Source organism: Carlito syrichta, unplaced genomic scaffold, assembly GCF_000164805.1.
Source record: "Carlito syrichta isolate Samal-C Ts95f unplaced genomic scaffold, Tarsius_syrichta-2.0.1 Scaffold312093, whole genome shotgun sequence".
Taxonomy (NCBI): domain Eukaryota; kingdom Metazoa; phylum Chordata; class Mammalia; order Primates; family Tarsiidae; genus Carlito; species Carlito syrichta.
In genome coordinates, this window is record NW_007256189.1 from 199,322 (window position 1) to 225,688 (window position 26,367).

The 26,367-nt window shown below is 50.9% G+C and overlaps 1 protein-coding gene and 1 long non-coding RNA gene across 2 annotated transcripts in view; both read right to left on the reverse strand.

Moving 5' to 3' along the window:
- Nucleotides 1-22,845, reverse strand: part of LOC103272052 — a 34,952-nt gene extending 12,107 nt beyond the window's left edge. Inside the window, exon 1 of the long non-coding RNA XR_505097.1 lies at nucleotides 21,971-22,845. This is a non-coding gene — a long non-coding RNA (uncharacterized LOC103272052). The remainder of the gene's footprint in view (nucleotides 1-21,970) is intronic.
- Nucleotides 22,846-23,824: 979 nt separating this feature from the next.
- Nucleotides 23,825-26,361, reverse strand: LOC103272053 (potassium voltage-gated channel subfamily A member 6). The gene has a single exon (XM_008069535.1). It carries the CDS (start codon nucleotides 25,868-25,870, stop codon nucleotides 25,172-25,174), a length of 699 nt encoding a protein of 232 aa, XP_008067726.1. The 5' UTR covers nucleotides 25,871-26,361; the 3' UTR covers nucleotides 23,825-25,171.
- Between the last annotated feature and the right edge of the window lie 6 nt (nucleotides 26,362-26,367).

Sequence of the window (26,367 nt, forward strand, 5' to 3'; positions counted from 1 at the left end):
AGGACACATTTACCCACGACATGACATTCTATGTACAATACTTTTGTTTCTTATTTTTCTCAATGACCCTACGTTCTCTTCAAAAAAATGAGTTACAACAGACAGGTCATGTATTCTGCTCAAAGTCAGGCGTCAGGTGAAGAGCAAACAGATGCAAACTTCAGAGACAATAGAGCAACCCGGACCATCAAATTCCACATCATTGAAGCTGCACTTGAAAAGCGTCCAAGGTCAAGGAAAGTGGCTGTCCTGTTTCTGCTCTCTGAACAGCATCACCCAATCGACTCACTGGCGCCTTCCAGCGTGAGGAAGGCGCCATGCCACTGTCTCTTGGTCTCCCCTGCCTGGGTACAGAGCTGCCTAGACAAGCCGGGAGGGACCAGGCGGCAGAAAAGCCTCCAGTCTGTTTGTGAATAAACCTATTTGTCAAGCATCTTCCCTTGACTCGATTTCCAGGCAGCCTTGAATATTTCATGGAGGACACGCCAGGAACAAAGGAGACACTGTTCCTTACCACCTCCTCTAAGGAAGGGCTTCTCAGCCTTCTGGAGAGGGTCAAGGTGACGCCAGCGTGGCCTTGGCCGTGGCAAGGGAGAGGGAATATGGAACGTGTGATACCCTATGACCCTGATAAAATGACGATGGCCACTCCATCCCCCTGTCTGGCCTCACGCCCTCTGAGTCTCTGAGTGTGCATGTCTATTTTCTACTCTCTTGGGGTGGAGAACTTGGCGACAAAGGCTCTTTTCAAATCCGCCTCTGAATGGTAGAGCCCACACTCAGGCTGGCCATCCACGAGCTCCCAGCAGAGGCACAGGAAGTGACCATAGCCTCCTCTACGTGGTCCCCTGTAAGAGCCTCCCACAGGTAGGGTACCAAGGGGAGTGTGTGGAGAGCGGTCTGTTCCCACACAGGCATTAGAGGGGTTCATTGTCCATACAGGATTCAAAAACAATTTTTAAACTGGCCAGAAGTCAGGCTGCTTTGTATTTCCATATCTGTCAGTGAGGGGAAGAAACACAAACTTCTTTTCCTCTGCTCTCATGCCACAACAATCAGCACAGAAGGATTCTGAGTCCAAACGTGTGAGGGATTCTCCCCACCAACAAGCAAGCAACCCATTCTGCCACGGACGCCAGCTGAGTAGCCTTCAAGTCAGTTCAATTCTGACACCATCCAGCTGGAGACAGAGTCAGATCCCACAGGGCAGGGGCTCAGTCCCACAAGACGGCTCCCTACTTCCAATGCCCATCCCAAGCCCCGGGTTATTTCAGCTGTGCTTCTGACCCCCTGGGGTTGATACATCTGGGCTCACACATCTCCCTCCTTGGGTTTGATTAATTTGCTGGAACAGCTCACAGAACTCAGGGAAACTGACTTACCTTTACTGGTCTATTCTAAAGGATGCTACAAAGGATATAGATGAAGAGATGTGTAGGGCAAGGAGCGGGGAGAGATGCAGAGGTTTCGTGCCCTCCATGAGCACCACCTGCCAGGAATCCCTATGTGTTCATTTATCTGGAAGCTCCCTGAACCCAATTCTTGTTTGGGTTTTTTGGGAGGCTTCATTACATAGGTTTGATTGATTAAACCACCAGCCATTGGTGATCAGCTTAACTTTTAACCCTTCTCTTCTCCCTGGAGGTCAGGGGGTTAGGTTAAAAGTCCCAACCCTGCGTTGGTCTTTCCAAGACCATCAGTCCCATCCTGAAGCAACCCAAGGACTGCCAGCCACCAGTCAGCTCATTAGGATACAAAAAGACACCACTTTGAGGACTCCAAGGACTTTTATTTATTTATTTATTTATTTATTGAGTTGGAGTCTCACCCTGTCACCCAGGCTGGAGTGCAGTGGTACGCTCACGGCCACCACAGCATCGACCTCCCAGGCTCTGGAGATCCTTCCACCTCAGCCTTCCAAGTAGCCGGAACTACAGGCATGAGCTACCACACTCGGCTAATTTTTGATTTATTGTAGAGACGCGGTCTCACCAAGTTGCCCCAGCTGGTCTCAAACCCACAGACTCAGGCAATCCATTCACCTCAGCCTCCCAAAGTGCTGGGATTACAGGCTGACCCACCAAGCCCAGCCAACTCCAAGAATTTTAGGAGTTGTATGCCACCATATGGGACAAAGACCGAATACATATCCCACAATATCACAGTCAGCTATCATAAACAACGTCGGCGAAAACCGATTTCTCCTGGGTGGAATGCCTCTACCACCTATCCCTGCCACTGGCTGTGCCACACACTGCTGCCACCAGGCCCCCTCCTGCTAGTCTCTCTCCCACTCCTGTCTCACTCCAGGCAGATGCATCATTCAGAATGTGGCCTGAGCACATCGTTCTGATTTAAAACCCTTGCTTGCTCCCACAGCCTTCAGAATAGCCCCCCTTCTAGAAGCTTCATTCGTTACCATCTGAGTCCAACCATTTCCCCAGCCTCCCTTGTACCCTTTCTCCCACTCCATGAACCCTGAGCCCCTAGTTCCCCAAACACTCCACCCCATCCTGGGGCTCTATGCCTTAGTTCAAGCTGTTGCTTTTGTTAAGAATTTCTTTTCAGCAATGAAAAGTTTGAGTCATCTTCCAAGGTCCGGCTGATGTGTTAACTTCTCTGGGAAGCCTTCCCTGGCCCCCTCTAGTTCCTGGGAGGAATTCATTGTTCTTCCTCACCTTACCCAGTCTATTTGTGTATCTACCGACCTGCTCCGTTGGGAGCTAAAAGACAAGGGTGCTTGTTTCAAACCCTTCGTCCTTGAATTGGTTAGGGACACAGCAATAGCTGATTGATACATCACCAATCCTGGAGCTGTCCTTCCTCAAGACTGCATGTTAAAGGAGATAAAAATGTTCTCTTTTTCTCCTGATTTTTTTTCACGTCACTGTTAGATACAGTTCCTTGATATAGTGCTGCTGAGAAATAAAAAAGATGAGACAGGGCTCTTGCCTTCAAGGAACTGGCAGTCCAATTGGACTTAAGACATGTATCGTACTGCATCGTATTTGAGTTGTGGAGTGCACGTGAGGATTTGCTACACAGGTAAACTGCATGCAGATGAAGTTTGGGCTTCTAGCTGGTCCTCTTTCCCCAGCTAGCGAACTGGCACCCAGTGTGTTGTCTCATGCTCCCCTTCCTCCTCCCCTCTTCCCCCTGCTAACAGTGTCCAAGGTCTGCCATGCCCACCCTCGTGCTCGTGGGACCAGTGTCAGGACCCACTTTGAGTGAGGATATGTGGTGCTCAGTTCTTTGTTTCTGTGACAGTTCACTTTGCGTGATGGTCTGTATTCTCAACGAGGACTTTGACCCTTTGAGGTGAAGGGTTGGTGCATCCGTAGAAAGGATTATTGGAGTCTGAAAACGTACACAGCAGTACAAGGTAATCTCTGCTGTGTTTAAAAGGAGCGACACAATCCACATAAAGACTTCATGAAGGACATTGACTATGAGTCAGGTGGTCTTGGAAAGAGATTTAGGGACCGGGCTCGATGTCTCAGCCTGTCATCTCAGCACTTTGGGAGGCCAAGGTGAGTGGGTTGCCTGAGCCTGCGGATTCGAGACAGCCCAGGCAACTTCGTGAGACCTCGTCTCTACCAAAAAAAAAAAAAAAAATCAAAAATTAGCTGGGCGTGGCAGCAAATGCCTGTAGTGCTGGCTACTTGGAAGGCTGAGGCGGAAGGATGGCCGGAGCCCAGCGGATCGATACTGGGGTGGTCATGAGCATGCATGCCACTGCACTCCAGACTGGATGACTGAGTGAGATTCCAACTCAAAAAAAAAAGAAAAGAGATTTAGGATTTCAAGAGCTGGGCACCGAGGGGAGGTGGAGAGAGGCAGGACCCTATCTGGACCCAGAAAGATGAAAAACTCATAAAAATTTGTTCCGGAAATAAACGAGTGAACAGGAATTGAACTCAGATGCGGTGATTTAGGGCGTGAAGGACACAGCAAGGACAGGGCAGTTTCTCAGTGCAGGCTCAGCAAACGTTCACTCTCCATCACAAGGCGGAGACGTGGAGGTGTCAGACAGTGTCCTCTGCGGCCACCCTGAAAAGAGTACCCAAAAATCATGCTGTCTCGGGGTCCCTCAGGCCAATGGCCCGTGACCTCAGAAATGGCCAGGCCTGCAGAATCTCTTTCGGCCCGTGCATCCCTGAACGCCTGGCTTCATCCTACCCAGTGGGCTCACTGCCACTGGGGTGGGACTGCAGAGCAGGTCTCTAATAAATGCTGGATTTAAACAGCCGAATGGACTTCACAGGGCTAGAAGAAAAGGGCTAGAGAAGAACCTGTTTCCTTCAAACCGCTGGGGTCTGCCACATCTCCTCTATGCCTGAGTTGCTGCAAGCCCATAAAGCGTGGCCATGAGCTAACTGGATGACACCTGGACGCTGTGCAGGGGCATCCCCCACAATCTGAAAAGAGGCACAAGACAGGCCCCTGGGCTCTGGTCTCAAACACACATGCGAGTGCACTAAATAATTCCACAGCCACACCAGACTCAAAATTAGAACACGAGGAAGGAGGAAGCTATTGTTTACTTTATTGAGCGATTACTATGTGCTAGGCATAGCTTGTCCTCATCGGAACATCCTCATCATGTTTCTGTGAGATGATATGGAGACAAAAGTGATTCCATCCTGGAGGCCAGTCCATCATGCTGACTTCTGATTAACCCTGATCTGCGAATGCCTCCTGGCTTCTACTTTATTTCTTGTCCCTGGTGTAAGAATGAAGCACCTTGATGGTATCACACAAATCATAGGCCATGACATATACAGTTTCCTGCTTGTTCTGGAAGGTTGTCTTTCATCTTCTTGCTGGAGTACGCACTCCCTTTCCTTTTGTGGTCTGGGGAGTAACCATGCAAAGATCTATCTGTCTTGCAGCCACCCACGACCATGCCTCTGTGTGTAAGTTCCCTCAATAAATCACCCAGAGTCAGCAGGGTGCGGCGACTCACATCTATAATCCTGGCACTTTAGCAGGCCAAGCCAGAAGGATTGCTTGAGCCCGAGAGATCAAGACCAGTCTGGGAAACATAGTAAGACCTCTTCTCTACAAACACTCTAAAGATCAGGCAGGCATGGTGGTGTGTACCTGGAGTCCCGGCGAGTTGGGAGGCTGAGGCGGAAGGATCACCTGAGGCCAGGAACTCTGGGCGGCAAAGAGCTGGGATTGTACCACGGCACTCCAGTAAGATCCCGACTCAGAATCAATCAGTTGATCAATCACCCCAAATTGACCAACTGGATTTGTCAGCCCCCTTCTTTGGTTTCTTAGCTCCTTCTGCATTGGGGGGTTGCTTTGCACACACAGGCTTTCATGGGACAGATGGGTATAAGGGTTCTCATTTTACAGTTGAGGAACGCAAGGCCCCAGATTGTGAGAACTATGTCCGAGACCTCAACACTAGCGAGTAGGAGAGCCAGGATTCGCGCCTAAGTCAGTCGGACGCAGAAACCTGTGCTTTCTCTTCTGTGCCCTTAGAGGACATCCCTACTATCTGTTCTTCAAAGTCTGAGTCTGAGTTGAACGCCAGCTTTCATAGGAGACTATATGCAGAGGTGTCTATCTCAGCCAAAGGAGTAAGCGAAGGAACACTTTGGACTGTGAGATCCAGCTGGGTTACAAAGTAGCCATGTGAGGCTGGGCTCAGTGGCTCAGCCTGTCATCCCAGGACTTTGGGAGGTCGAGGTGAGTGGATTGCCTGAGCCCAAGGGTTTGGGACCAGCCCGGGCAACTTGGCGAGACCTCGTCTCTACAATAAATAAAAAAAATTTGCCGGGTGTGGTAGTGCACACCCGTAGTTCCGGCTACTTGGGAGGCTGGGGTGGAAGGATCACGGGAGCCCAGCAACTTGATGCAGGGGTGGTCGTGAGTGTGCCACTGCACTCCAACCTGGGCAACTGAGTGAGACTCCAACTCAAAAAAACCCCACAAAAACGTAGCTATGTGGCCTGGGGCCAACTGAATCGTCTCTTGGGACCTCAATTCTTTTCTGCACACATAAAAAGAGAAAGTGGAGCTGGACGATGATCAGGCCCCTTCTGACTGCTGTGGCTAGGAGATTTTCCATCTCTTCCACAGAGAGATCAACCCGACTGAATCAGAACCTTTTGTCCCCACCAACAGTTTCTGAGAAAGAGGCTCAGGCTCACCCCTGTCCAATCCATGGTTGGGGGACAGGGTCAGACAGCACCAGCTTGGCTGCTGGAGGACCAGCCTCGTGGGTGGTGGGGCAGTTAAGAGTGTTCCCATGGCCGGGCACGGTGGCTCAAGCCTGTCATCCCAGCACTTTGTGAGGCCAAGGTGAGAAGATTACCTGAGCCCATGGGCTCGAGAACAGCCTGGGCAACTTGGTGAGACCTCATCTCTACAATAAGTTAAAAAAAAAATAGCCAGGTGTGGTAGCACGCACCTGTAGTTCCGGCTGCTTGGAAGACTGAGGCAGAAGGATTGTCTGAGCCCAGCAGGTGGACGTTGGGGTGGCTGTGAGCATGCCACTGCACTCCAGCCTGGGCAATAGAGTGAGACTCTGACTCAAAAAAAAAAGAGGGTTCCCATGAAGGATTCTTGGACCCCCTGACTGCTGCCTGACAACCTCCAGTCAGAATGGTTAAGACCCCCCAAGCCAGCCGTTCTGGGCCACCTGCAACCACAGGGACTGCATTGTGTCTGCACCAACAGCTTCCTTTGCTTTGGGAAGAGAGGCTAGTCTGTCCTACCCTCCTCTGCCCTCCTTTCAAATCCTCTCGCCTGGCAGGAAAGCCACACAGTGTTGTTGTGTAAGAGGATGAAACACAGGGGGTCCGGCCTCGCTCGCAGAGAGCTCGCCTTTCCTGAGACTCAGTGCCGGGAGTCACATCCCTGAGGACACAGACGGAGCCCCCACACCAACCCGCCAAGTCAGCCAGCGGCCCAGAGTGGGCAGGCCCCGAGGGAGAAAGGGAGAAAGGCAGTCTGCCGCAGGCGTCTGCAGGAGGCTGACAAGGCTGCTGAAGAGGTAGGCAAAGGGGAGCGGGGAGGATCCGCACTTGGAACTCTTCCCTGCCTGCATTGCCTGCGAGGCAAACCCCGCCTCCTCCCCGTCCAGCCCGAGGAGCCCGGGGACTGAGGCTGCAGGATGCGGCCACGGAGAGCCTGCAGTCGCCGAGAGCCTGTCCAGGACACAGCCATGCCAGGGAAAAGGTTTGGACAAGGAGAGGAAGAGTGGAGAAGGAAGCTGGAGAGAAACTCAAGTTCTTGGTTTGCATTGGGAGAGATCGAGAGAGGATGCAGTGACCTGGGTATGTCTCTCTTTTTCTGGCCCAGCCCATCAGCTCTCATTAGCCGGGTGTCCAGAGGGGGACTCACCACTGTGGCGGCCTCCAGCCACGGAGAGGCCTCCCAGGAAGGACTCAGGTGGGCATTCAGGCTGCTTGGGGAGTTGAGTGGGAGGGAAGTGGGCGTCAGGGGGAGGGAAACTCTTTGGGGACAGACGTGGGAAATCGCGCCGGGGTGTGAGGATGCAGCAGTTAGGCTGGGACTCTCCAGCCTCCTGCCAGGCACTGGGCTTTCTGCAGAGGGACAGCAAGGTTGGGGCTGGGACTGGGGCTTGGGGGCTGGGGCCAGCATCGGTGTCCGCAGATGCCAGTGGGGCTGTGGACTGTCCAGACGGCCGGGCCCTCTGTCCCTCAGCGCCATTCCCTAACTGTTAAGCAGGACAAGGACTGGGGGGGAGGAAAAGGCAATGCCCTTTTCCCTGGGGAAGCGCTGAGAAGGAAAAGCAGCTGCAATTGAAGGAAGGCAGATGAGAACGGGAAGAAAACGCCTCCCAAGCACCCACAAGGGCAGGGAGCCCCTCCCGGGGGGGGCTGCCCTTTCCCAAAAGCTTGGCAGCACTGGCCGCGGGCCGGGTGGAGAACAGCTGCTGCTGATGGAGGGAGAAGCTGTGCGGCTCTAAGCAATGCAGTCGACCTCCCTGGGCCAAGGACAGTCATGATCACGCCTGCCCGGCTGACCTCAGTGAATCGTCGGGACGTTCAGTGGTGAAAGAGGATGGTCAAGGGTGAAGGGCCATTGATGGAAAGGTGTGATGCTGTCAACACCAGAATTTCTTAGGCTGGGGGCACCAAACACTGGCTCCCACAAGAATCTCTAGGGAAGTTTTTTTAAAAATGCTGCACTTGGAAACCACTCTAGATCAATCATTCAGATCAGGACAGGTAGACAGCAGAAAGGTAGGAAGTAGTACTTTTTTTTTTAAGTGTCTTCCGTGGTTCTCATACCCTGTGAAGGCTGAGACCCACTACCTAAGACTTCCCCAAACTTCCAGAAGCTACTCATGTGGAACACATTATTTTTTAAGTAGATTCTCAAGTTTCTCCTGGATCTGCTGAATCCTAGTTTCCAGGAGACCTGGCAATCTCTCAATTTAGCAAACAATAGCCAGGCTCGGTGACTCAGGCTGTCATCCCAGCGCTTTGGGAGGCCGAGGTGAGTGGATTGCCTGAGCCCCCGGGTTCGAGAACCGCCTGAGCAACTTGGCGAGACCTCATCTCTACAATAAATCAAAAAATCAGCCGGGCGTGGTAGCGCGTGCCTGTAATTCCGGCTACTCGGAAGAGTGAGGCGGAAGGATCGGCGGAGCCCAGCAGGTCAAGGCTGTGGTGGCCGAGAGCGGCCACTGCACTCCAGTCTGGGTGACAGTGAGACTCTAACTCGAAAAAAAAAAAATTTGGCAAACAATAAAAGCAGCGTGCATGTGTTATTCCAGGGAGAAGTCTGTGCATCACCGCCTCCCTGACTAGACCAGTCATCCCACCCGGCAAGCCCAGGACCGGGAAGCGTCCTCCCCAGACAGTCTGTACAGATATGAGTTTTGGGAATGGGGTTACGCTAGACAGCCAAATCCACTCCCACTCCGGCTCCACCAGGGAGACAGCCCAATAACCAAATGACATGTTGCCCAAGAACCCGGGAGCCTCAAGACAGAAAGCAAAGCACGAGGAGTGGTTGGGAACTGACAGCACCGGTGACAAGCACGTTACTGTCGTGTGAATAGATGGTTCAGGCTTCCCAGCTTCTCATTCTGTCCGCTGACTCTGTCCCATTCATAAAATTATGCAAACACACACACAGACCCCCAACCACATCAAACATACACAGAAGGGAGATGAGGATTAAAGGAGCTGGCAGATCCATATCAGGCAACTGTGTGTCCCCCGCCCCATGCCAACACACTACATGCAGTGTTCCATTAGACATCAGCATGTTCCCAAGTAACAGTGCTCTGGGATTATTCCATTTAGCTCTTTCACCCCCCAGGGGAGATGCTAGCTTAGCAGATAAGAGCTGGACCCTGGAGCCAGACTGCCTGGGTTGAAATCCCACCACCCTACTCGCTAGCTGTGTGTGTCTGGCAGGTGACTTCTGTGACATGGAGGTGACAGGAGGACAATGGGGAAGGGTCAAGGAGTTGGTACATGGAAGTCCTGAGAAATGTGCCCGGCATGCAAGATGTGGGCTACATGTTTGCTCGTGACAGTTATTGTCACTTCTCTTGTTGTTTTGTAAAGGTGAGGAAGGTGGCCTGCAGTCCCAGCACTTTGGGGGGCCGAGGCAGGGGAATCACTTGAGCCCAAGAGGTCGAGATCAGCTCGAGCAACAGAGTGAGACCTTGTTTGTACAAAGAAAAAAGTCAGAAAATTAGCTGGGCGTGGTGGTGCATCCCTGGCTACCCGAGAGACTGAGATGGAGATTGACTGACTGAGCCCAGGAGTTGAGACCTCAGTGAGCTGTGATCGTGCCACTGCACTCCAGCCTGGGTGACAGAGTGAGACTTTGACCCAAAAAAATATTTAAAAATTCTAAAAGTGAGGAAGGTGAGGCCTAAAAAACAATGTGCTTACTTTGTTCACACTTCCTGAGTCTTGAAGGAGTAGAACCAAGGAAGGTCTCATTAATGTGAACAAATATCAATAGTGCCAACGTCCGTTGTAGCAACCACTTGCAAGAACACAAAGCTGGGAGTCACCTCAGTGTCCAACAACAGGAAGACTAACAAAATAATGGCGCATCTCCATGTTGGCCAGGCTGTCACTGCATGAGGCAGTCGTTGCCAGAGAGGTGATACGATGTCTTCCTTTTTTTTAAATTTTTTACTTTTTTCTGAGTTGGGGTCTCACTCTGCCTCCCAGACTGGAATGCAGTGGTATGCTCCCAGCCACTGCAGCCTCGACCTGCTGGGCTCTGGCCATCCTTCCGCCTCAGCCTTCCAAGTAGCCAGAACTACAGGTGCGCGCTACCACGCCTGGCTCATTTTTTATTTATTGTAGAGATGAGGTCTTTCCAAGTTGCCCAGGTGGGTCTCGAACCCACCAGCTCAGGCAATCCACTCGCCTCGGCCACCCAAAGTGCTGGGGTGACAGGCTGAGCCACTGAACCCAGCCAATATGATGTTTTTAAATTGAGATCCCGTGTGATCTCTAGAGAGATATAGATACAGAGACAGAGTTAGTCTGGGAAGAAACAATAACCACCACAAAATACCAACACTGAGGGTCTCTGGTTGTAGGGTTATGAGATTTTTCGTCTTCTTAATAACAATTTTCTGAATTGGAGTAATTTTCCACAAGGAGCAGATATTACTTTCAGAGTCAGAAAGTAAAATGCTTGTTTCAAGCCACTAGATCAAGGTCAGCAGCACCTTACAAGCCCACACAGGCTTCCTCTCCCCGCCCAGGGTCTCTGCTGCTTCATGAGGCTGGACTCGCGGCAGGAAGGGAAACTGAACGGGGTGAGGATGAGAAAAAATCGCCGAAAAGCAGCAGGACCAGGTGGAGGTGTGCAGAGCTGGACCCTCCGCCAGGGCCCTTTCTATCCTAGAACCACTGCACAGCACCGTGGGGTGATCCAGCCACTGCCATCCAACACCGCCCCTGGAGCCTCTCATGGCTGTCTCTCTCTCAGGATGGAAAATGCCAGCTCCTGCTTTGTCGAAGGATGCCAGAGAGTTGCACCAACCTTCCTGTCCTTTGTCCTTTTCCAACAGTCTCCCTCCTCGAGGGGAAGGAGGGACAACTGAGACCTGGGGGAAACCGGTCAGCATCCCTGCTGGTCTGCTTCCCCTGTAGCCTTCATGCAGATATGTCTTTTCATGCCCAACCTTTTTCCACTCATGATGCCAAGGTGCTTGACACAGCCCAAACCAAGGAATGCCTATTTGGCAACACTGAAATTAAAAAAAGGATCTGGAATCGTCTAACAACTAAGATAGATCTCACCTAAGAAAAATGGAAAGGGAAAAAGGAGGAATAGAAGGAAAGGAAAGAGAAAGGGGAGAGGGAGGGAGGGAGGAGTAACATATCCTAAACAAAGAAAAATTTTCAAAATACCAGATAAGAAATCCAAAACACTGAATTTTTTTTTTTTTTTGGAAACAGTCTTGTTCTGTCACTTAGACCCGCAGTGGTGTGATCACAACTCCTTGCAGCCTGGAAGTCCTGGATCAAGGGATCAGCCTGCCTCAGCCTCTGAGTAGCTAGGACTACAGGTCTACCTAGCTACCTAGGCAGTCTGGCTCCAGAGCTGTGCTCTTATCTGCTAAGCTCGCATGGCCCCCAGGAGATGAAAGGGCTAAACTGAACAATCCCTAGGGTACTGTTACGCGGGAACATCGCTAGCACAGAATGGAACATTGCAAGTAGTGCTGGCACCCAGTCGCACGGTTGCCTGATGGGCGTCCACCGGCTCTTCGGTCCCTCTTCATCCTCCCCTGTGTGTGTCTGATGGAGCTCGGATCTCTGTGAAGGGCGTTAGGACTGTGTGTGCGTGTATCTGTGCACACGTGTTTGTATAATTTTATGAATGGAAGGAAGGAGAGAGAGAAGAGACGTGTCATACTTGACACAAGACAAAAATGATTACATCTCTTTCAAAGCTTTGCTGCGAAGCCAGGCTCGGTGGCTCAGCCTGTCATCCCGTGCCTTTGGGAGGCTGAGGTGAGTGGATTGCCTGAGCCCGCAGGTTCGAGACCCACCTGGGCAGCGAGATCTCATCTCTACAACAAATCAAAAAATCAGCCGGGCGTGGTAGCGCACGCCTGTAATTCCAGCTACTTGGAAGGCTGAGGCGGAAGGATCGCCGGAGCCCAGCAGGTCGAGGCTGCGGTGGCCGGGAGCGGCCACTGCACTCCAGTCTGGGCGACCGAGTGAGACTCCAACTCAAAAAAATAAATAAACCCAGGAGGTAGGCACTACCTGGCCTACTTTGTTATTTTTCCCAAAGAACCAGCTTTTTAAGTTGTTTCTTTCTATTTTTTCTCATTTTATTACTTTTACTCTTACTTATTTTATGTTGCTACTTCTATTAAATTGACTCATTGCTGTTTTATAACTTCTTGAGTTTGACTCTTCATTAATTTTAGCATTTTTTATTTGCTGCAGGACTTCTCAGAGCCTTTGTTTTTATGTTCGTATACATTATGTCTCTCCAAGAGGCAGCATTTCTGAAACATAGTGCCTGGAAGGGTCTTTCTCCATGGAAATGTTGCACAGGACTAGTGTCCCACGGAGCACGTTGAAAGAACTCTGGCATGAGTTACTCTAGATCATGTGGTCAGTTGAGTATCCATTTTAGTCGAAGACAAAATAGGAGGAAGAACATTTAAAGTGCAGCAGGAGATGTGTCGCTGAGATTGAGGAAATCCTGACAACAAAGATTGTGAAGCTCAGACACAAATAGCTTGAAGGTGTCTATGTTATGGAGTCGCTTTCTCGGGGTATTTTTCAGAATAGGCCTGGAATAATTGGAAATCTTTCTCATGCAGAGCAGAGCAATGAATTCCATGTCTTTTAGCAGTCTCTTTCTGCTCAATTATTCAATGTCATTTTGCTTAATTCTCTTTCTCGCTCACTCCTTACTTCAGTTCAGTTCAGTTGGCTTACTTGTAAATTCGTTGAATACGTTCCTGAAATTACATACATGTATTCATATATATAAGGCAAATACGTTCTCTGTAAACTGAGTCATGTTTTCCACTGATTTGTATTTCACTCCAAAGGAGAGCAGTGACCTCACATACATCTTTATGAGGCTACTTAGCCCTGGAGGAGGCATCCCCCCTGCATCACTTCCAGCCATCCCTCCGGTCAGCAGTAAGCGTGGTCCCTCCCACACTCAGTCACTCAACCTCTCAGCTAATTCCTAAGTTTGCTGGAAGTACTCACCGATCCCAGGAATTCTTAATGAGTAAATCACTCCATTGCTTATGTTTTTAAAGAAATTGATCAAAATCCCTGGATATTTTCGTCTGCTCTTTTTTTTTTTAAAGCCAGAAAACAGTTTTCACTCTAAAAGATATTAAGTCCTTTTACATAAGTCACTTCTATGACAACCCAGTGCTTGATGACTGAATCACAGCATCATGGTCACTGTTAGATCAGAAAGTCCCAATCTGCAAAGTGAGAGATACTTACGCATTTCCCAAAAGACGGATTTATGAGAGGTTTCAATGGTTTTAACTATTCCTAAAGGTGGGACAATATTCAGGAGCCTTGTCTGTGCCTCAGTGCTCCGTCAAAGTGGGCAAAGAAAGAGACCATAGAAACAGCAAACTTTAATTGATTGCTTACTACATGTAAGACTCTGCGGTGACCGGGAGCGGCCACTGCACTCCAGTCTGGGCGACAGAGTGAGACTCCAACTCAAAAAAAAAAAAAAAAAGACTCTGGTTAGCACCATCTCCCTTCATTCCACTGGTCCACCAGCCACCACTAGGGACCCTCTATTTTACAGCCCAGTTTCACAGAGAAGAAAACCAAGGCTCAGAGGCAGCCTTAACTCTCTCCAGGTCACAGTTACGTACCAGTGGGTGGCAGTGCTGGCGTTGAATCCCACCTGGGTGAATACACATCACCTGCCGCCCACCCTGTTCACAGAGAGACCAAGGGGCTTAGAGCTGGTCATCAATTATTCTGTCCTGCCTCACCTGACACGGCTACAGGTGTGGAAGAGTCAAGGCTGCTCACTTATAAAAGCAACACTTGAAGGGTTTATGCACAATAAGAGAAAGAGGTCATAACAGAGTTTCTTGGAGTTCCCATTTTTGAGCATACTTTTTGAAAAATATCCCCTAGTTCCTACAATGGAAAAAAAAGGCTTTTCCCCCTTCAGATGTGTTCAGAAGTCCTCATCGTTTTAATGCCACAGCATTCCTTTTCGTTCCACTAGAGAAGGAAACTGTGATTGTGTGAAGGATGCTATAAACGAGTTCATTTTTCTGTGGACTACATGCTCTCTGCCAAGTTTAACTGTGTTGTATAATTTTTTAAATGTGAAAGGGCCCACATTTATGAAAAAGCACATCTGATGGCAAAAGGATTCTATTATACACACACAACAACAACAACGTTTCAGAAATGCATCGATCAGAAAAAGTGAGGCTTGCAGGCATTGAAATGTAAAGCTCCTCAAAAATTTCCTTTTATTCTCAACCTGATTTAGCATTGTCTGACCTTCTGGAAAGGGAAAACATTAGGGGGAAGAAGGGATAACAGAAACCTTTTGGATTCAGGTTTTCAGAAATGAAAGATGTCCCCCAGTGAGAGATGACTGGGGAGAAATCGCCTCCTCTCTCAGAATCCTGAGGATTTGGATCAGAACCTAGCTCCAATTGCTATTGCAACTGTCCTCTTGAATTTAATGAAATTACAGGTAACGCGGGAAAAGAAGGAAGCCTTTCTGGTCTCCCTCCCGGAGCAATAATGTTGCACACGGCACCAACTCGATGGCCATTTAATTTTGGGCCAATAACTTCACAGACAGGAGGAAATTCCACCTGAGAGCTGGAACCAACTGGGAATAACCCAGAAACAGAGGCAAGAATGAATCTGGGGATGCCCATGGGCCTTATGACGTCACTCAGACAACTGCACAGATGCACAGCCCATGGCTGGGCGGCCAACCGTGATCAGGAAAGGCCACAGAATGCCACTTATGAGTCCCCGCTCCGACCCCCTCTCAGTCCTAGCCCGCGGGAATGGAGTGGTGTCCCGTGATCTGTCGTCACGGAAGCAGGAGGCAATCCTCCGACCGGAAGTCTCTGAGCACCAAAGTTTGCCTGGTATCTCATTTTCATCCTTTTAGGTGGGAATTCTGGATTAATTGGACAGAGAACACAGCATGTTCCCATGACTCTGAGGACCCGTGTTCGTGCAGCCCCGCGATCCTGTCTCTTGTGGGACTTCCACTTCCTTCTAGCAAACACACATATGCCCACCCCCATCTGACCTGCCACTTCTCAGCCAGAGAGTCCACTCTGGGTCAGCTCATGGAGGAAGCCTCTGGAGCAGGGCCGCATGCACCAAGGTCCACAGGGGTCACCGGGTGACAGAAGCCAGGTGTCATTTTTTCTAACCTGAGATTCCTTTCCATCTTTATTTTCTAACCTTTGGTAGAAACTTACAGGAAAAAAAAGTGTTTCCCGGATACCAAAAAACACCAAGGCTCTGAGAACAATGAAAACTAACTGACCAGCCTGGGTGGCAGAGAGTGCCAGGGGGTGATGGACACCGGGCAAAAGAGAACCCACGCACTTCCGAAGGGGCAGCTGTGCCTCAGCTCCTGCAGGTGGGGGTGGGAAGCAGACATGCAGGATCAACAAGATCAGACCTTTTGCCTTTCCAAGGAAACCAGCTATTCAGATCTGTGAGCGAAATCTCCCAATATTTCTTAGTGTTGTGTCACCTTTGGTCCCAAGGCCAAACTTAATCAGTGAGGACCTCTTAAAAGGAGTAATCTACCCAGGTTTAGGCTAGAAGCTCTGTGATTGTCCTTTGGGATTTCTGCAGGCCTGTGAAACCATGGACCAGAAGGTTGCAGATGCAGAAAAAAAGCAAAAACAACACACACACACACACACACACACACACACACACACACACACACACACACAACATCTCAAGGTGAGTAGAGGGTCCCATTGGGTGAGGATATACGTGGGCTCCCACGTGTGCATACATGTTCAAGGGCACTCCTGCCCTTGAACACAGAAAGCTGTCTTGTACAGAGAGCACAAGCTGTTTTCCCCACCATACCAGACCTTTATTCTCTCTCTTGCAATGCCAAATTGCCTCCATGCAGCTGGGGAGCACCCGTGTGATTTACAGCTCGGCTATCAGAGCTTCTGGAGACGTTCTTCCTGACCCTGGTCCTGTGATTTATTTTAAAAAAGATCTGGAACCTGGCAGTCATTTTTTTTTCTTTAGCAGGGCAAGAAACAAAGGGCGGGGAAGAGTCTAGAAGCTGGTTTCTGCTTTCCAGGGCATTGGAAGTGGGTGCTCCTGGGTAAGATGTTAGCTTTCTGCATTCCTTCCTTCCTCTATAAAATATAGAAGCCTCAGATAACTTCTTGCTTTCCAGATTTCCGATCTATGACTGCTTCCTTCTGCCCAGTCACTAAATTTAACAGGAATAAACCCTTGAAAGGTTAAAGAACTTCTAATTCTGTGAGATTCGAAGCCCAGGACGTGGCTTCCAAAGCCAGAGCCCGAACATGAGTCTCTCTGTGCTCGGTGCTAAAACCATTTTGATCCACACTAAAGTAACAATCATTAGTTCTTCCTTACCTATCCAGAAGCCCTAGCCAGGGCTGCTGCTTCTGTGCCCTGGGAAGTCAGAGTAAGGAAAGATGAAATTCAAAAGCACCTAATTCCATTTCCTATGAACGGCTCTGCTAGGGAGTTTGGTTGGGTAGGAACCGAATAAAGGTTTTTTTTTTTTAGCAATATATATGTTTAAATAATTATTGGGTTTCCATTTGTCAAGAAAAAATATGCTGGGGTTGGAGTCAGGAAATGTGGGTTTCAAACTCAGCTCTGCCCTGGCTGCGTGTGTGATCTTGGGTTTATCAATTCACTCCTCCCCACCAGTTTCCTCCTTCATAAAGAGAAGCAGTCACTTCCCCTCCAGCTGTCCTGTCCTGTCCTGTCCGTCTGCAGCCCTTAGCACTGTCCTTTGCGATGCCCTGGGGCCTGAGGGAAGGATTAAGGAAGAATCCTCATTCTAGTTTGGCTGGAAACAAACGTTGATGAAAAAATATTACCAGTAAATCCATCCTATTCTTCCAAGATGTATTCCAATTACATCTCTGTATATCAAATCACACTGTAAGTGCAATTATTTAAAGAAATTCTGCTGTGAATCCTCTAGGCAAAGAGCCTTCTGGTAAAAATAGATAGCTATCCAGAGTCTATTTTTTATGTCATATTTCTTTTCGATTTGGTTTCAGAGAACTGAACCAAAGCACGTAGGGACCCTACCCTTCTCTGGCATGCAGGTGGCTCCAGCCCCGCCCTCAGGTGGGCTTCTGAGTCTCAGCGGTGCTTTGCTGAGTGTATTTCCTGCTAAGCCCTTTAACCGGCAGTCTCTTTGGAGCCTCATGACAACTGTGTGAGGCGAATAGCATTAGCTTCCTTCTTTTGCAGATGACAGAACTGAAGCTTGGAGAGGTTAAATGAGGTACGGTTAATCAACAGTGATTCAGACCCAGCACTCTAACTCCCAGGCAAGCCAGCCGAGAAGCCCTGCATCTCGAAGCACAAGGGCCATCTCAGCACCTTGCCCTGGGCTGGGACCCTTGTGAAAAGCCGTGGTGGCTACAGCAGTGAGCTGAGGGTGAACAGAGCACTCTGCTCAGCCAGCACCCACGATGACAGCCACCCCAGCTGCTGTCTCATCAGAGGGCAGGCCAGCGGATGCCCACATGGGTAAGAGAGCCGGCTTCTGCCAGCTCTGGGCCCTCCTGTCATCTCCACCGTAAAGGAGAGCAGAAAATCTGGAAGATCCGAGAGGTTAAAGGACACCCACAAAGTGGGCACGGAGACACGGCGGGACAGGCAGGTGGCTGGGGAACAGAGTGGGTGGCTGCTGTGAGTGGAAATGTGAAAGCCGCTGAGCCAGCGTGGAAAAACTCTGGGCTGGGGTCTGGCTCATGGGTTCTGTCCCTCGTGCTAGCTTCAAGACCCCACATTTGTCCCAAGCAGGAGGATGTGAACAAGTGGGAAAGGCTCTGGTGGAGTGTCAGCCCTGAGGGTGTTCAGTGAGAGAGGGAGAGAAACAGTCATCGCAGCAAGTGAGTGCTCTCCAGAAAGACATCCCACATATATATGATTCATATACAATATGTTTATTATCTCACACATATCCCCATATGCTTTCAGAGACCCCTAGGAAAGCTGATGTTGTTCCATCAGAAATAAACTGGCATGTAAACAGAAGCCAAGACACGCGTTCAGGACACACAGATTCATTCTCTCTTCTTGGTCGATGTCCATCAGACCCTCACTATGCTTCCTTCTTTTCCATCTCGTGGAAAAATTGGCCACCCGTTGCTGTGTGCCTTTGAACACATCACAATCCCACTGAGCCTCAGTTTTCTTACCTGCCAAAGAGGACAATGATGCCAAGCCTACCTACTCATTTCCTTGCTGTGGGAGGATAATAGTGATAATAACAGCCAACGCTTTACATATATCCACACATTGAATCCTCAAAACAGCCCTATGAGATTGGCACTATCGCTATCCTCCATCTGTCAGAGACGGAAACTGAGTCCCAGAGCAGTTTCTTAACTCATCCAGTGTCACCTAGCAGAAGAGGGATTTGAACTCCAGCAATCCGACTCCGGTGTCCGAGCTCTTGACCACTGTGTTATATGGCATGACGCCTGAAAGCACTGCACACATTTGAAAACTCTCTGTCCGTGAATGATGCCATCAGGACCACACCCACTGGGAGGATGCAGAGTAGGGGTGGGGATGAATCCGGCAGCCTTAGATCTGCGCCCCCCAGCCAGGTGCCAGGCTCCCAAGGTCATGGCCTCCCCGCCCCTCCCAGCTGCAGGACGGTCTTCCCGTGGTCTTTTTCAAAGCAACATCTCTGCTTCCACGAGCAGGTTTGTCTGTCTCCTGGAGACAGCGGTTGTCAAGCCCTGAGAGAACAGCAAGCACGTCAAAAATAGCAGCGCCAGCAGACTGCGTGGCTGCAATTTCCTTTTGAAATGTCACTTCGCTCTCACCAGAGAGCCAGGGCTTGTCTGTGCTCCTTGCAGCCTGCAGCAGAGGCCGCTGAAGCTTCCAGAATGTTTTCTAGGGGCAGGCAAAAAAATCGGTGCTGGAACTCACAACTGACTAAGGAGAAAGTCTTTTTAGAGTAACAATGATGAGGTTGGAGTTTTGGTTTTGTTTTTTTTCTTTTTTGTAGAGATGTGGTCTCTCTATGTTGCCCAGACTGGCTTCAAATTCCTGGACTCAAGCAATTCTTCCTCTTTAACCTCCCAAATGTAATTGTGTGTGTATTTTTTAACTGTCATAAACCCCAGCAGGGCTAGGCCTCAAACAGATCAAGGAGTAGCCAAGGTCAGACCAGTGTTTACAATACTTCCTGCAAGGCAGGTCTTTTTTCCTCTTTTATTCTGAGAATGAGGGGTCACTTTTCTGCTGGGATAAACCCTCAAAAGTGGTTGCTGATGGGATTCCATGGAAGGCGAAGGGATGAGTACCAAGAGGACAGAGAAGCAGGGTGAGCTACTTTCCTCAAGTTCAAAGCAAAGGGACATGAAAAACATGGCAATCTCCAACCCCACAGGGACCTCAAGTCCAGAACAGGAAAGCGGCTCACGGAGAGTCCTGGCAAGATGAGAACTAAGAGCCCATCTGTCTTCCTTCCCCGTGGCCTGGGTCTGGGAACCTCTCCCCCATCAGTTGAGCTCCAGACCTTATTCTGCTACGAGCTGCCTGTGCAACCCAAGGCAGTTGGTATGAAGTGAGATGGAGAGAGGAAATTCAACTGCTTTGTAAACAGATTTCTTTTCCTCCCCTAAGTGGCCGTGACAAGGTGGAATGAGAGCACCCTTTACTTCTCATGGCAGCAACACACAGTCAAAACCCATCAACTCCCGCCAGATTGTTCTGTGAGGACAACGTTCCTAGGGGATCTACCTTGGGACAGAGAGGCGGCCGAAAGCAAGGGTTCGGCCTGTGAAGTGGAGTGACAAGTCCCAGGGACCAGCAGGGGCATCTGAGGAAAAGCATCAAAGGGAAAGAAGGAAGGGAACCAGGGAGGCCAAGGTGAATGAGAACCAAAGGAGAACCAAGACCGACATCACAATGCAAGGGCACCAAAGACCGCTGGGACCTCATCACAAGGCTGTCAAGGGTTAATGCTACTGTCAGGAGAATGGGGAGAGGCCAGGAAAAGTGAAATCTTGGCCCCTGTGCAATTTCTTAAGGAATTCTCAATTTACAGGTGCTGGTATCAGGTGGCGTTTTGGAAGGCGTCTTAGGGAGGAGGAGGTGGATTTTGTTACTTGTTTCTTTGTTTTGTCAGAAAAGTATAAGTCCCCTGGACACATGCCCTAACCTAGTCCTATAGAATGAGTTACATCCAACATAACCGTCATAGTTCCACACATGCTAATGACGTTCTGCACTTAAAAAAAAAAAAGACTTGAGCAAAAACACTCCTTAGAGCAAAAGCACTGTGTAAATCCCACAACAGTTTGATGCCAAAACTAAACACACACACACACACACACACACACACACACACACACCAGTTCTTGTATTGTGCATGAATAGAAAGGAACTGCCTGCAAGCTCTAAGGTGTCCCCAAGTGGTGGGAGAAAAAAAATGTCATTCCATTCCAGATATTCAGTCTGACTCATCTTCAGAAATGCTAAACTTCTAGATTTGTAAAACCACACCATCCTCCCAGCTCAGATGTAAAACCCCCAGGTTATTTGATGCATGCCATTTTTTTCCAAAATTCAGCACTTTGGGGTGAATTTTAGAGTTGTGTGACTATCACCACAATGCTGCCTTAAAACACTTCCCTCCGCCCCCAGGTCTCTGGTGCCAGTCTTCAGCCCCTGGGGGACCCCTAGGGCCTTCCTGCTGTCCTGATGCAGGTGGCACTTACCCTATGTTCAAAGACCTCCAGTGAGGAGAGTCCAGACACTCCCCCTATGGACTGGCTAAAGAATCCTAATCCCCCTTGTCAAGTGTCCCCTACACCTTGCACAACTGGGATTTATGTCCTGTCCTGTTGTTCTGCCTTCAGTGCACAAGCAGGATGGCCAGATGCTAAGAAATCTTTCAAGTGAATTAAAGGCGGTTACAAAGCCACCCCTGAGTTAAGGCTTTTCCCAGGCTAACTCCAATCTTCTCTCTTCCTCCTCAGTCCTCTTTTCTTGGCTTACTGTGCTATTTCTAGGGTTCCTTTGTCTTTGACCTCTCTGCAAGCCTCCTTAGGCTGGGGGACCAGGGCTCTTCAGAGTATTTACCTGAGACTTACCAGGTTCATCCCCCCGCCCCTCACCTTCTCTCGTGTATCCTTGCAGATGCAGGAAATCTCTAAGAGACATTTTTCCTAAACCCATAGCAGTCTCATCTTCTTGCCTGGCAGGCTCAGGACTTCCCCCGACAGAGGTGAGCATGGTAGGAAAGGGTGTTGTCCTGAGACGCCAGGAAAAAGGGACTCCTCTGGCTGCAAAGCCACCTTCTTAGCAAACAGCCTGCATCATGGCTATGCTAGGTTCGATGTGTGAGCAACATCGATGCTCCCATCCGTGGAAAGGGAGGAGAGAGAGAGAAAGACAGGTGGCAAGATACACAAAGAAGGAAGAAGAGGTTAAGCAACAAGGGGGTGAAGGGAGCCGGGAGGAAAAAAACCAGAGAAGGAAAAGAAGGAAAGGGAAAAATCCAGAGGGACAAAAAGAGACGATTTCAAAGGCGGACAGCAGCAATGGGGGGAAAGCAAAGGAGAACAACTCTGAGGTGGATGGAAGCAAAGAAAAATACACAGAAAGAAGCCAAGTGGTGGCTGAGAGAAACCTTGCACTCCCCAGATGCATCCTCTCCCGCCTCCTCCCCACGACCTTGAAGGACTGATCCAGGAACGAGATCCCCCTGCAGCAGAACCTACCTCAGCTGCAAACACGGCCAGCTGTCCCTCCTCGCTCCTTAGGGACGCTGAGGCAGGAGGGATATCCCACGGCACAGGCTGGAGGCTGACAGTTCCAGGAAGTCCTCTGGGAGGTCTTGCCAGCTTGAGTCAGGTGTAGGGATGGCCTGGACCCCGCCTTTGCTGGCAGCTGTGACTCGCCACCCCAGCTGTCCAGGCAACACATTGTACATATTCTCTTGGTGCTCAGCACAAAATCCACATAAAGAGGTTCAGGGTCAGAGAGGGTCGCTTGACAAGATCCTTCCCAGAAACTAGGTAGGACCACAGCCTCTCGGGGGTTTTTTTTCGGCATCTCAAGATGAACTACCTATGAGATTCCTCCCAGGCCCTAGGCTGTTCCCTGGGAGGAAGAGTTGCATTTCGCTCTGTCTTTCTCGGAGCTGGGAAGAGCCTACCTCTGAGGAGATGAGAACTCCATCATACTAAGACTATCCTTACTCTTGGCGAGGCCCAACCTGGCTGCCGCTCGAGGGATAAGCCGCCCTCTCCACAGGCTCCCCTTGTCATTTTGAAGAACCTAACATCGGCGTTGGCTTAACTGGATAGTTGCTCAGCACTCAAGTTTCCGAAGAATCCGGAGTAAGATGAAGCAGCTTCAATGACTGGGTGGGGAAACCAGGAAGGAAGGTGCGGGGAGGGAATTTGGGAACCTGCTTCCTCTATGTTTTCTGAAGGTCCCACGTCCCTGTCCTGGTGCCAACAGCCCCTAAACTGGCATGTGGAGGCATTCCCGGTTGAAAAGCAGGGAAGATGTAAGTCCCCAGTTCTCCCTGGATGCCCACATCAGAAGACAGAGAGAACCGTCTGGTAGGTTGCTACGGCAACCAGGGTCCCCAGGGAGCCGGGCTCTCACAAACCCTTCACTTTCAGGCATGCTCTGATGTGACAAGGAAATGTCTTCTTAGGGATGACAGTGAGGATGGCCACATACACATGTATGAAGAAACATGCATGCATGTCCCGACTGCTACCCCCGCTGGGAGCATGCCTTTTGCCTCTGGAATGGGCTGTTTTCTTCTTTCCTCAAGGAGCCCGGAATAACTGAAGAGATCTGGAAAACGAGCACTTTTCTGGGCTCAGAGCAGGTTTCTGAATCACAAACATCTCTACCTAGCTTCTACTGTATTTCAGGTGTGGAGAAGCCAAGTTCCCAGTCAAGGTGACCTCCAGCCCGGGAAGGATCCCCCTGGGCCTATCTACAGGGCACCTTCCTTCCCACACGGTGAGGAGGAAGGCTGAGGCTCAGTCCAAAAGGCCAAGGAGGGGTTGAGGGAGCTGATGGCCTGTAATGGCCTATTCTTGGGCTTTAGATTCAAGGCAGGGACTCAGGGGGAAGGCCTTGCCTACGGGGTTGGGGAGACAGGCTCATGAACCAGAAATCAAACCCATAAAACTCACATATTTGCATAGTATCATCTCCAGCTTCCCAGATGAGTTCATTGACATTCCCCATGAGGTAGGGAGGGGAAGACATTAGCGTTCCCATTTAATGGGTGGGGAAACTGAGGCACAAGGAGGAACCATGGCGCCAAAGTGACCCTGTAAAGCTGTGGCCAAATCTAGAGATCTAGTGCTCACAGCAGCCACACTGCCTCTTAAGCAAACCCTCAGAAGGCTGTCTGTCCCCTTGTAAGTTGCCCTTCGAGAAAATAATTTCGTTCACAAAAAATTCTCATCAAAGAGTCTTAAAGCATAGATATAAAATCAAAACCACGTTAACAGTGCTTTCAGCTTCAGAACTGCACTCAGAAGAGCTCAGTTTCTCAAAGGCAAATAACAAATGGCCGTGTCACTGAGAGAAAAGAGGAGAGGTGGACAGGTGGATGGACGGCGGTGGTTTCGCAAGGGAAGAGAGCGGCTTAGCCCAGGTGGGAACGCCACCCCGTCACCTTACCAGTGAGAGCAGGTCACATGCAGCTCCAAGGGGCAGGGCAGGTGAGTGTTTGCTTGACTCAGCAAAAAACCTCTAACGATGAGGCTGTTGGCAGAGGAATGATGCTTGTTCCTTATTCTAAACCACATATTTCCCTGCCCGTAAAATGGGAAGAAACTCGTGCTGGCATCCAATGTGTGCTTTTACTTGTCTTGGAGTTTCAGCTGGAGTTGGCTTGGGAAAGCCTTCAACTGCAATCCTAAGTCAAATTCCCAGGAAGCAGGGTAGAGGGCGGGCGAGAGAGGATTGGGGGAAAACGAGGGAGAAAAAGCTGCTGTCTGCAACAAGATTCCTCTGCCCCTTCGAGATGACAATATCTGCTTAAGCGGCACCTAGCTTCAGATGTGTTGTCAAGACAGTTGCTTGACTCTGTTCAGCCATTTCTCCTGGCTCTGTGGTTCCTTTTTTCCAGTTCCTTTGCACAGGAAGGCACTTACACAAAAAGAGTATTTGGCTCGGAGAAGGAACCTTCCTGGAAGCTAGAGAAAGTCAGGGAATCGGAGTGGAGAGGACTCAGTGTAGATCAAAAGCCAGGGTCTCTTGTGCTGGAACATACCTGGAAGAATCCATTGGCCCCTTTGGTCCAAGACTGATCCCCGTATCCTCCCAGTGGTCGAGTTTATTTGTATTTTCTCTCATTCCATCCAAGGTTAGGAATGAATAACCTATTTGGAGGCAGCACAAATGTGGGTCTACCGAGAGTCCTCTGCAGAATGACAGCAAGTACTACAGGAGCAAAACAGCAAGCTGAGTCCAGTTTCTCTCCTCCTGTTTCGGTCAGTCACCAGGTGGCCAGAAGTTAAGAGAGGGGCATACCCCAAAGCAAAGGACACCGAGGCGCCAGATAGGACCCAGGGACGGCTGGTTTCCAACCTGTTGACATTGCCGTTCCTAGAAACAGCACAAGTCCCGGAGGCGAAAAGTCAGAGTCTTGGGGGAAGGTCAGACATCAACGTACATCTCATCCACGTGGCAGGAGACGGGTGTGATTGGGTGGCACCATTGGAACGTCAGAAATGTCACTTAGATGGATTCGCCTTGAACGCGGCAGGGATCAAGCAACAAGGCTGGCAGTCCAGGCATGTGGTCCGGGACGCCAGGGAGTGGGTGTCGGGAAGGGAGCCGAGAAGTCCAGCGGAGCCGGGGCGAGAGGCGTGACAATGCCAAGGAAGGCGAAGAGCCTGTCTGCTCCGTGCCCCCTGCCCCTGCAGGCTCGGCTGCACGGGTCACACCTCCGTGAGCATCCTTTTCTCCGCGTAGGCGCGATGCGGCGTCGGCAGGTAGCTGGGCCGCCGCTCCCGCGTGGCCTCGGGGAAGTCGGGCTTGCCGAGCCCATTGTCGGCGGCCTTCAGGTCCGGGGCCGGCTGCCCGCAGGTGACGTGCGTGTACTGGCCCTGCTCCTCCTGGTCGGTCTCGCGGTGGTAGAAGTAGTTGAAGTTGGAGACGATGACGGGCACGGGCAGGGCGATGGTGAGGACCCCGGCGATGGCGCACAGCGAGCCCACGATCTTGCCCCCCACGGTCATGGGGTACATGTCCCCGTAGCCCACCGTGGTCATGGTGACCACCGCCCACCAGAAGGCGTCCGGGATGCTGGGGAAGAGAGAGTCGTCGTCGTCGGCCTCCGCGAAGTAGACGGCGCTGGAGAAGAGGATGACGCCGATGAAGAGGAAGAAGATGAGCAGCCCGAGCTCGCGCATGGAGGCCTGCAGCGTCTTGCCCAGGATCTGCAGCCCCTTGGAGTGGCGCGAGAGCTTGAAGATGCGGAAGACGCGCACCAGGCGGATCACGCGCAGGATGGCCAGCGACATGGCCTGCTGCCCGTTCTGGCCGCCGCCGGCCGCCGGCGGCTCCTGCTGCTGCACCAGCTCGGTGCCCAGCGTGATGAAGTAGGGGAAGATGGCCACCAGGTCGATGACGTTCATGATGTTGCGGAAGAAGGCGGGCTTGCTGGGGCAGGCGGAGAAGCGCACCAGCAGCTCGAAGGTGAACCAGACGATGCACAGGGTCTCCACCAGGAAGAAGGGGTCCGTGAAGAAGGAGCCGCCGAGCGCGCTCAGCGCAGAGGAGCCCGCCGGCCCCGCGGCCCCGGGCGCGAGGCCCGGGTGGAAGGCGTAGGCCTCGTCCTCCTCCTCGTCCTCCTCCTGACTGCCCCGGGGGACCGAGGACACGCGGCCCACGCCGCCGCCGTCGCCGGCCCCCCGGCCGTCCGCGCGGAACTGCGGCAGCGTCTCCAGGCAGAAGATGACGATGGAGATGAGGATGACCAGCACCGACACGATGGCGATGCCCCGGGCGGGCCCCGAGCTCTCCGGGTACTCGAAGAGCAGCCACACCTGGCGCTGGAAGGGCTGGGAGGGCAGCGGCTTCTCGTCCTCGCCGCCCTCGGGCAGGCAGCCCTCGTCCTCCCGGAAGGCCGCCA